The sequence below is a fragment of the Ovis aries genome, chromosome 1 (assembly GCF_016772045.2).
Source record: "Ovis aries strain OAR_USU_Benz2616 breed Rambouillet chromosome 1, ARS-UI_Ramb_v3.0, whole genome shotgun sequence".
In the NCBI taxonomy this organism is placed as follows: Eukaryota; Metazoa; Chordata; class Mammalia; order Artiodactyla; family Bovidae; genus Ovis; species Ovis aries.
This window is the reverse complement of record NC_056054.1, coordinates 86,891,271-86,902,398: the sequence shown is the minus strand read 5'-3', so window position 1 is coordinate 86,902,398 and position 11,128 is coordinate 86,891,271. Positions and strand designations below refer to the sequence as shown.

The window sequence follows — 11,128 nt, the reverse complement described above, 5'->3', positions numbered from 1 at the left end:
TGAGAATCATCAGCGGGCAGAGTCTGTAAATGCAGACCCCTCCACCCTCCACCAGACCTTTTGAATTCTAGTCTGGGGAGGGTGGTGGTACAGGGCATTTGCATATATTTATTCCAGACCCACAAGTGCTGCTGATGGGCAGCAAGGGTTGAGAGTCCCACACCAGAGAGGACATCCTCAGGCTGGGCAGGACAAGGCCCGAAGCCTCCAGCTTCAGAACCAGAGGAAGAGCAGTTCTGGGGCTGAGATAGCAGGGGAAATGGTGAAAAGAGGATGGAGGGGTGGGAAAGGCACGGAGTAGAAGAGCTGCTGAACTGAGGCTGAGATCCAGACACCTCGAAGATGGCTGCTTTCTTTCCAGCTTGTTCTTGATTTCTTTCCAGGCTGGCCTGGAAGTAGGGCAGGTTCAGACATCATCCCTCCCATTTCTCACATCTTCACTGAATGTGCAGAACATGCCTGGACAGTCCAGAAGGCTTTCTGATTTGGTGCAAATCACCAGCCTTCAACCCTGGAGATCTAATTCTCTGAATACCTTCATCATCAGGAAAAACTAGAGTTTGCAAACATATAAACTCCAAACTCTTTTGCTGAAGTATAGGGACATATGCTGTGAAAATGGGAAAGCAAGTGTGGGTGAAAGTAAGTGCCCCAAAGGTAATTTGTCTGAATTTACAAACATCTACAGACAGGCAAGGAAGAAAAACCTCCAGGTAAGCAGATCACAGGAAAGAAAAGCTGGTCAGACACTCTATGAAAACAGGCAGAGGGGAGACTGGGGATCAGAGGCTTGCAGGCAGTTTCTCCCTGTGGCCTGGGTTCCAATCCTGAGTTGGCCCTTTACCAGCTGGGGAATCTTGGGCAAGTTACTTCATCTCCCTGCATACTCGGACTTCCTCCTGATGCCAGCACTGCTGACAAACCTCACAGGGTTTGTTCCTTCAGCAAATGTGTATCAGGTGTCTACTGTGTGGCAGGAACTCTTGAGAAATTCCACAGTGAACAAAACAGACAGATTTTGCAAAATGCATTCATGGGGGGTGGTTTGGGGCATTGAATCTGCTCACGTGTGAACAGCACCTTGACCAGTGCTCTGCACAGGGCACGAGTTCCATGAGTGTGTGTGTGTGTGTGTGTGTGTGTGTGTGTGTGTGTGTGTGTTATCCTCAGGCCAGGCCTGGCTCACTGCCTGTGGAGCCTCAACGACTCTGCTAAGGCTGGGGCCTGAGTTCTCACCCCAGGCTCCTGGAAGCTCTGCTGTTCCCTGAGATTGGATCCCACCTTTGGCTTCAGTCCTTTTACATAATTCCCCAGAACAACCTGCCTCTGCCTCACCTGGCCCAGGTGGAGGGCTCAGCTCCTCAAACTGCAGAAGCTGGAAATGGCCCTTCTCCTGCTGTTTGTCTGAGGCTGCAGATCCCTAGCACCACGGGGCAGCCCCTCATCCCTGCTCCCTGAAATAACCCTTTCCCCAGCCTCTGCTCCAGGATGTCTGGGGGAACAACAACTTCTTGGCAAAGTGTTTAGTAAAGAGCTATGTTCCTTTTTAAAGGAGGAGCCTGTAATCCTAGTACTAATTACTAATTGACTAGTAACCCTAACCAATATTTTTCTGAGTGCCAATCACACCTACTACATATACTTTCTCACTGAATTCTCAAAACATTTCTCTGAAAAAAATTTTTTTTTATTTTGTATTGGGGTATCGCCAACTGAGTATAGCCAATTGGATCATAGGAAAAGCAGTTCAGTTCAGTTCATTTCAGGTGCTCAGCTTGCAGCATGCCAAGCTTTCTTGTCCACTACCAACTCCCAGAGCATGCTCAAACTCATGTCCATTGAGTCGGTGATGCCATCCAACCATCTCATCCTCTGTTGTCCCCTTCTCCTCCCACCTTCAATCATTCCCAGCATCAGGGTCTTTTCCAATGACTCAGTTCTTTGCATCAGGTGGCCAGTGTATTGGAGCTTCAGTTTCAGTCCTTCCAATGAATATTCAGGACTGATTTCCTTTAGGATGGACTGGTTGGATCTCCTTGCCATCCAAGGGACTCTCAAGAGTCTTCTCCAACACCACAGTTCAAAAGCATTAATTCTTTGGTACTCAATTTTCTTTATAGTCCAACTCTCACATCCATACACGACTACTGGAAAGACCATAGCCTTGACTAGATGGACCTTTCTTGGCAAAGCAATGTCTCTGCTTTTTAATATGCTGTCTAGGTTGGTCATAGCTTTCTTCCAAGGAGCATGCGTCTTTTAATTTCATGGCTGCAGTCACCATCTGCAGTGATTTGTGAGCCCAAGAGAAATAAAGTCTGCCACTGTTTTCACTGTTTTTCCATCTATTTATCATGAAGTGATGGGACCAGATGCCGTGATCTTTGTTTTCTGAATGTTGAGTTTTAAGTCAATTTTTTCACTCTTCTCTTTCAGTTTCATCAAGAGCCTCTTTAGTTCTTCTTCGCTTTCTGCCATGAGGGTGGTGTCATCTGCATATATGAAGTTATTGATATTTCTCCCAGCAATCTTGATTCCAGCTTGTGCTTCATCCAGCCTGGCATTTTGCATGTTGTACTCTGCACATAAGTTAAACAAGCAGGATGACAACATACAACCTTGACACACTCCTTTCCCGATTTGGATCCAGTCTGTTGTTCCACATCTGGTTCTAACTGTTGCTTTTTGACCTGCATACAGATTTTCAGGAGGGAGGTAAGATGGTCTGGTATTCCCATCTCTTGAAGAATTTTTCACAGTTTGTTGTGATCCACACAGTCAAAGGCTTTGGCATAGTCAATAAAGCAGAAGTAGATGTTTTTCTGGAACTCTCTTGCTTTTTCGATGATCCATTGTATGTTAGCAATTTGATCTCTGATTCCTCTGCCTTTTCTAAATCCATCTTGAACATCTGGAAGTTCACGGTTCATGTACTGTTGAAGCTTCGCTTAGAGAATTTTGAGCATTACTTTGCTAGTGTGTGAGATGAGTGCAACTGTGTGGTAGTTTGAACCTTCTTTGGCATTGCGTCTTTTTTTAAGGGAATTAGAAAAAAATCTCGGAGAAGGCAATGGCACCCCACTCCAGTACTCTTGCCTGGAAAATCCCATGGACAGAGGAGCCTAGAAGGCTGCAGTCCATGGGGTCGCTGAGGGTTGGACACAACTGGGCGACTTCACTTTCACTTTTCACTTTCATGCATTGGAGAAGGAAATGGCAACCCACTCTAGTGTTCTTGCCTGGAGAATCCCAGGGACGGGGGAGCCTGGTGGGCTGGCTTCTATGGGGTCGCACAGAGTCGGACATGACTGAAGCGACTTAGCAGCAGCAAAAAAAAATCTATTCCTGCTTCATTGGGACTATGCTAAAGGCTTTGACTGCGTGGACCACAACAAACTGTGGAAAATTCTCAAAGAGATGGGAGTATCAGACCACCTTACCTGTCTCCTAAAAAGTTCAGCTCAATTCAGTCGCTCAGTCATGTCCAATTCTTTGTGACCCCATGAATTGCAGCACGCCAGGCCTCCCTGTCCATCACCATCTCCTGGAGTTCGCTCAGACTCATGTCCATCGAGTCAGTGATGCCATCCAGCCATCTCATCCTCTGTCGTCCCCTTCTCCTCCTGCCCCCAATCCCTCCCAGCATCAGAGTCTTTTCCAATGAGTCAACTCTTCACATGAGGTGGCCAAAGTACTGGAGTTTCAGTTTAGCATCATTCCTTCCAAAGAAATCCCAGGGCCGATCTCCTTCAGAACGGACTGGTTGGATCTCCTTGCAGTCCAAGGGACTCTCAAGAGTCTTCTCCAACACCACAGTTCAAAAGCATTAATTCTTCGGCACTCAGCCTTCTTCACAGTCCACCTCTCACATCCATACATGACCACAGGAAAAACCATAGCCTTGACTAGATGGACCTTAGTCGGCAAAGTAATGTCTCTGCTTTTGAATATGCTGTCTAAGTTGGTCATAACTTTTCTTCCAAGGAGGAAGCGTCTTTTAATTTCATGGCTGCAGTCACCATCTGCAGTGATTTTGGAGCCCAAAAAAATAAAGTCAGCCAATGTTTCCACTGTTTCCCCATCTATTTTCCATGAAGTGATGGGACCAGATGCCATGATCTTCGTTTTCTGAATGTTGAGCTTTAGGTCAACTTTTTCACTCTCCACTTTCACTTTCATCAAGAGGCTTTTTAGCTCCTCTTCACTTTCTGCCATAAGAGTGGTGTCATCTGCATATCTGAGGTTATTTGTATTTTGCCGCGGCCAGCACAAGCAAGAGTCACACCTGCACAGGGAGAGAACGGAGCGTCCCCACTAAGAAAATAAGAGATAGACAAAAGATGGGGTTGAGAGGATCAGACCAAAATGGCTGATACCTTGCTTTATTGTGCTGCGGTATATATAGGGTAAAGTACGTGACTTAAGGCACTCACAAGGTTGTTTTTTAATCTCAGGATACAATCACCAGACCCTTACCATTGTATACAGAACACAATCAGAATATCTATCTTCTATGAAATATACACAATAAGATAATCTATCTTCTATGAAATGTTGCCGAAACCAAACATCTTGGAGCCTTAAGGGTTATAAAAGTTCTTGAGGGTGGCGGGACAGGGAGCTTAGGCACGTGTCCTAGGGCCCGGCATACCTGCCAGGGAGCTCCCAAGACTTAACCCTTCACGGGTCGTCCCCCGCAGCTCCCCTCTCTTTATTTTTTAAAAGCTCCATAAGATGTTGGTGTTGCAACATGTTTTTATGTATTAAAACTCTCATATGTAGAAATTCTTTAACAATGCTACGAATAAGGCAAGGAGCTAGACAAATTATGATAAGCACAACAGTCAGAACCGCGCCCATAGCAATTATACTTCGCCACAGTGAATGAAGGCTAGGAAAGTTAGAAAATAAATTTTGTAAAAAATTATCGACGGTATCAGCTATATTCAAAGTAGCTTTTGGAGAATTTTCGATGTCAAGAATTTCATTGTGCAATTGTAAAAGATCTAAAGAAACATTAGTATTAAACCAAATTCCTTGCAGATGTTTTTTCACCTTATCCCACGGAAAGTCAGAAGTATTGTAAGGCTTTTTGTAACACAAATCCATTTATAATTAGCATGGCATTGAATTTTCATGCGAAAATTAATGCTCTGAACTTGTTCTCCTAAAACTCTAACTACATCATATAAAGCTGATAATCTATCTTCTATTTTTTTATCTATATCTTCTTGAGTTCCCATTACTTTAGTAACATTATATGACAAGGAATCTACAGTATGAGCAGCTTGAATGGATTGTGCTAAAGATACAGAAGCAGTAACAGCAGTTGCTATAAGGGTGATTAAAGACACTATACCCAGAATAATCAGGCTCAGACCTCTTTTAGGACGGCTAAGAGCCGTATTAATGCGTTGTAACAATTCTAAAGCAGTTTCATCATACCATTCTTCAGTTATTTCAACAGGTAACATTACAAAAGCAGGTTGTTTTACTATTATAACTTGTTCTCCTTTGGCTACACCTCTAATGCAATTAGTAAGTATGCAATTAGAACAATTTAAATGATAAATATTCAATGACAGCGTTATTTCCATATGGCCTTGTATCAACATGAATGGGTAAGGAACACAAGCTCGGGGATATAAAAATCCTGTAACTCCCACATCACCATATTTGCTCCCACTAATATTGGGCTGTAAATATAGACTATTGCCATGACCAAAAGCAGCCAAAAGTTTCCACAGTTCAGTTTGAAATATAGGAGCAGTGTTTACAGAGAGAATGGGTGGATGCTGTCCTCGATATTCGGGAAATCAGGTGTTCCTCCAGGTGCCCAGTCCCATAAAAGGGTGGTATTGGCATTGTTGATGTTATACACCGATGCAATTCGTGCTCGACATAAAGTCCAAGGAGTGTCTATTCCTATGCCGATGCTTAAATGTTTGTCACAAAACGGAATGTCGAGGGGTCCGGTTCCGTCACGGTACGATCTCTTTCCGGTTTTTTCATCAATGCCTGAAATAGTCACTCGAGGATAGGATATATCAGCTGACACCTGTATACAATGAGGATGCTGTGATTGATAAGAAAAGCACATAGGGTATTGAGTAGTAAGACCATAAAAGGAGATATTGGCTTGCTGAGGAGAAATGTGAATATCTGATTTTCCTCCTAAAAGACTTGTATCATTAACATATACAGGTACTGTTTCTTTATCCCATCCTAAGGATTGAATCATAGGCGGATCAGGAATGTATGCCCAAAAAGCCGCAGCTGCCCCGTTTTGTATCCGCTGTAACAATAATAATAACATGATCAGTATATTAGTAGGTGTCACTGGAGGTTGTACATGAGCCTCATTCCAAGCATAACGCATCAGCGCCTCAATTTGCCTCTGGGTAGGCAGCTCACTCGTGGGCTCACTCAGTGTCATGCGTTGCATTTGATGTGTCAGGGAGTTCCTCTGCCGCGCGTACCAGCCTTTCCGGAATCCAGCGCGGCGCTTCGGCATCCTGTGGAAAAACACAAACATGCCCTCATCCCCATATTAGTACAGGGTCTGGCCCATACCACAGATTGGTAAGTGGATCCTTCCATCGTACAAGTGGTTTTTTGCATGAGGATCGTTCTCCCCAAAAACGCTGGGCTGCTGAATTGCCTTCTGCGTCTAAAGTTAAAAAATTTAAAACATAAAGAGCATAAGGCGTTATGCGGTGAGGGGCTATACAGTTCATTCCCCTTTTTTTGTTTTAATAATTGATGTTTAAGGCGTTGATGGGCTCGTTCCACAATACCTTGTCCCTGTGGATTATAAGGAATTCCTGTTTTATGATGAATTTGGAAAGAAAGACAAAAACGTTGAAAAGAACGGCTAGTATAACCAGGTCCATTATCTGTTTTAAGGGTTTGTGGGATTCCTGAAGTAGAAAAGCAAAACAGCAAATGTTGAATACAGTGACGTGTTGATTCTCCAGTGTGAAGGGAAGCCATGAGAAAATTGGAAAAAGTGTCAATAGAGACATGAACATATTTAAGACGCCCAAATTGAGGAATGTGAGTAACATCTGTTTGCCAGAGGTGATTAGGGCGTAAACCTCGAGGGTTGACACCATATTGAGGGAGAACAAAGAATTGAGGACAAGTAGAGCAAGATTTAACAATTTGCCGTGCAGCTTCACGGGAAATTTTAAATTGCAAGCGTAAAGAATGACTATTTTGGTGATGTAAATCATGGGATTTTCGGGCTGCATCAATAGCTGATTGGAAAAACACTTGTTTAGTAAGAACGTCCGCAGTGTGATTGCCTTGTACCAGGGCACCAGGAAGGGTGGAGTGTGCACGAATATGTCCAAAGAAACAGGGGTGTTGGCGGCAATGGAGAACCTGTTGAATCAATGTAAATAAGTTAAGAACTTCAGGAGAGGTGGTGCCGATAATTGGAACAGTTTCAATCATCTGTAAGGCACCGACCACATAGGAGCTGTCTGTAAATAAACTGAAGGAAGTAGGTACAGTTAGCAACGCTTGGTGGACTGCAAATAATTCCACAACTTGAGCAGAAGAAAAACTGGTTTGTGCGTAATAGGTTTGATGGTTAATGATTAAAGCTGCAGTTCCATTAGAAGATCCATCTGTAAATATAAGTGTCGCTTCGGGAATAGGTTGTCGGCGAACTATTTTTGGAAAAATAAAGGCATGAGAGCTAGCAAATTGTAACAATTTATCAGAAGGGTAATGATGAGTAATCCGTCCCGGGTAATTTGCAAAGCTATAGACCAATTATCTGAAAATTGAAAAAGCCAATCTTGTTGTTCTAAAGCATAAGGAACACAAATGAAGGGGGTTCCATACCAAAATATTGGATGGCCTCGTGACGTCCCTTTGCTACAATTTTGCAACAAGTTCATAGTAAGGGAGCAGATGTTTAGTTGGAGTAGCAGACAAATATATCCATCGCAAAGGTTTATCTTGATAGAGAACCCCTGTGGGTGCTCGGGGGGTAGGAAGTATATACAAACCCCATGATCGTTGGTAATCACAATAAGTAATCTGTTGTTGTCTAATAGCTTCTTCTATTGATTGTAAAGCAGTTCGTCCTTCTAAAGAAAGTGTTCGGGGTGACGCAGGATCAGAGTCACCTTTAAGGATGTCAAATAATGGCTGCAAGGTATAAGTGGGTAATTTTAAATAAGGACGTATCCAATTAATGTCTCCTAAAAGTTTTTGAAAGTCATTTAGAGTCTTTAAATGGTCAGTCTGTAATTGTACTAATTGGGTATTATAAACACGAGGATATAAGGAGAAACCCAAATAATTATAAGGAAAATGAGTCTGAATTTTTTCATCAGCAATAACAAGACCATTAAGGCTTAAATGTTGTTTTAGAATCGAAAAAGCTTGATACAATAGATGTTCGTCAGCATGAGCTAGTAATATATCATCCATATAATGAACCAAATATAGCTGAGGAAAACGTTGACGAACCGGAGCTATTGCTGTAGCAACAAATTTTTGGCACAGCGTAGGGCTATTAGTCATTCCTTGCGGGAGAACTCTCCATTGATAGCGTTGCATAGGCTCTTTAAAATTAACAGAGGGTAAACTGAAAGCAAATCTTTTGCAATCTTGAGGTGCAAGAGGAATAGTGTAAAAACAATCTTTTAAATCTATAACAATGATATAGGATTTATCAGGTATAGCAGAAGGAGTGGGCAACCCAGGTTGTAGGGCTCCCATATGCATCATTGTTTCATTTACCTTACGAAGATCTTGTAGCAATCTCCATTTCCCAGACTTCTTTTTAATAACAAAAATTGGGGAATTCCAAGCAGAGGTAGAGGGTTCAATATGCCCAAGTCTCAGCTGTTCCTGCACCAGCTGTTGTGCGGCAGAAAGTTTTTCCTGTGTTAGGGGCCACTGATCGACCCATACCGGTTCCTCAGATTTCCAATCAATAGGATCGGCATGTGTCACAGGAGAATCAGAGGTCCCTAGGGAAAACACCCCAAGCCTTTTCGATCTTGATTAGATTTTAAATCAAGGGGCAAAACGATGCCTTGATGTTGTTTACCTACACCTTGATTTGGAAGTAAGCCCTGATCTAACATCAAATCTGTCACAGTGGGTGAAGGACTATATAAATAAACACCCATTTTGCTTAATATATCACGCCCCCATAGATTAACTGGAAGATAGGGCAGAATATAAGGTTTAAATTGGCCTGTATGTCCATCTTTATCCTTCCAAGTAAGAAGGGATGAACTCTGTTCTGGATTGGTAGTTTGGCCAATACCCTGGAGAGTGGAAATAGCCATCTGTTTTGGCCATGTAGTAGGCCAATATTTATCAGAAATAACACTAATATCGGCCCCTGTATCAAGCACTCCGCGGAAAAGCTTACCATTAATGCGTAGCTCAAGTTCTGGTCGTGCCTCGGTAACATTTTGCACCCAATAGGCGTCAGAGGACCCGAAACCTTTATCTTGACGGTCTCGGTTAATTGTTTTTCCCTGTATGACTAATGGAACTAAAAGAAGTTGAGCTATACGCTGTCCTGCATTGATCACAATAATTTTGTTAGGAGCGGAGGCTAATATTTTTATCTCTCCTGTATAATCAGAGTCAATCACACCAGGATGAATAAGTATTCCTTTTAAAGACGCACTGCTGCGCCCTAAAAGCAGTCCAGCTGTCCCTGGAGGTAAAGGCCCAAACACTCCTGTGGCAAGGGTTTGGACCCCCATCTCGGGAGTTAATACTGTGTAGGAGGTGGCACAGAGGTCCAATCCCGCGCTGCCTCTTGTGGCTCGACAGAGGTCTGCAATGGTCCTTTTGGAACCTGCAGTGTTGCCCCATAACATTGTTTCGGGGCCAGGGGCTGGCCCTCACCCAGTTCTCCCGAAACCGGGGGCAAGGATTACCTTGAACATCCGTTTTGGAACGGCAGTCCCGCGCCCAAAGCTTTCCTTTTTTTACAGCGTGGGCACAAATTAGGAGTGTTAACAGGGCTTTGTTGTTTTTGAGGGCACACTGCAGCCCGATGGCCAGGCTGACCACAAACAAAGCAACCCAAATTACCTGACTTTTGAAGTCCTTTCTTGTTCCGGGCTTGCTGCTGGAAAAGTACCTCTTTTATGCTTTTTCCTTGTAATGCTGCTGCCACAGCAATGCCTTGCATGTAGGAGGGTCCAATGTCAGCACAAATGCGAATAAAATCAGACAGATCTCCCTTTTTTCGATAAGGTCTTAAAGCAGCTTGACAAGCAGAGTTAGCGTTTTCAAAAGCCAATTGTTTTGCCAATACCATCCCAGCCTTTTCATCTGACATTATCTTACCTATAGTATCTAAAAGTCGTGCCACGAAGTCCTGGTAAGGCTCATCAGGTCCCTGCCGGACTTTTGAAAGATCCTCTGTCTTAGTACTGGAGCTAGGAAGTTTTTTCCATGCCTGCCGAGCCGCATTTGATATTTGTGCATATGCACCAGGTAAGAAATTAAGTTGAGTGTCAGTAGCTTGGTAAGGGCCTTCACCAATCAACATTTCATAGGAGGTCTGTATACCTTGCTGTCGGTTAACATCAGCTATACGAGCACATTGTTCAAAAAATTCAGATTTCCATAATAAATAATCTCCCCCTGAGAGACATGCCCTAGCTGTCTGCTTCCAATCATTTGGAGGTAAAGCTTGAGTACCCAAATTTTCTATCATAGCAATGGTGAATGGAGCGGTAGGACCGTATTGTGAGCAAGCAATCTTTAACTCTTTCAGTTGTTTAAAAGGCAGTGATTCATAATAACGCTGGTTGTTATTTTCAAAGACAGGAAAAGCAAGAGAAAAATCAGAGACAACCTCACCAAGTCGCTGTGCCTGTCTCAATGCCTTTTGCAGCGGAGACATGTTCTCAGACGGTGGAGGGGGCCCTGGAGGGGGATCGAGACCAGCCACAACAGAAGGAGCATAAGCAGGGGGAAGAGGCGGAGCAGAAGGAGATTTGGCATTGTTACTAGGAAGCTTGATTCCTGCGTTCTGTAAAGCAATAGTGAGGTTTTTAAAGCATTCAACCAATTCATCTTTAGATGTTAACGCCCCTTTTTCTTGTGCTAGAAAACCCCAATCTTCTTGATG

General features: G+C 43.4%; 1 protein-coding gene across 3 annotated transcripts; it reads right to left on the bottom strand.

Annotated features, from left to right (window-relative positions):
• Nucleotides 1-4,341: 4,341 nt before the first annotated feature.
• Nucleotides 4,342-10,925, bottom strand: LOC121819932 (endogenous retrovirus group K member 10 Gag polyprotein-like). 3 transcript variants are annotated; one of them, XM_060401366.1, is made up of 4 exons: nucleotides 8,761-10,925; nucleotides 8,022-8,163; nucleotides 6,574-6,670; nucleotides 4,342-6,058 (listed from the first exon to the last, which is right to left on the bottom strand). In XM_060401366.1, the coding sequence occupies exon 1, from the start codon at nucleotides 10,898-10,900 to the stop codon at nucleotides 9,920-9,922; it is 981 nt and encodes a 326-aa protein (XP_060257349.1). In that variant the 5' UTR covers nucleotides 10,901-10,925; the 3' UTR covers nucleotides 4,342-6,058; nucleotides 6,574-6,670; nucleotides 8,022-8,163; nucleotides 8,761-9,919. The 3 variants fall into 3 exon arrangements, with proteins under 3 accessions (XP_060257349.1, XP_060257348.1, XP_060257351.1); XM_060401365.1 differs by lacking the exons at nucleotides 6,574-6,670; nucleotides 8,022-8,163 and having other exon boundaries at nucleotides 4,342-6,515; XM_060401368.1 differs by lacking the exon at nucleotides 4,342-6,058 and having other exon boundaries at nucleotides 6,468-6,670; nucleotides 8,022-10,925.
• Between the last annotated feature and the right edge of the window lie 203 nt (nucleotides 10,926-11,128).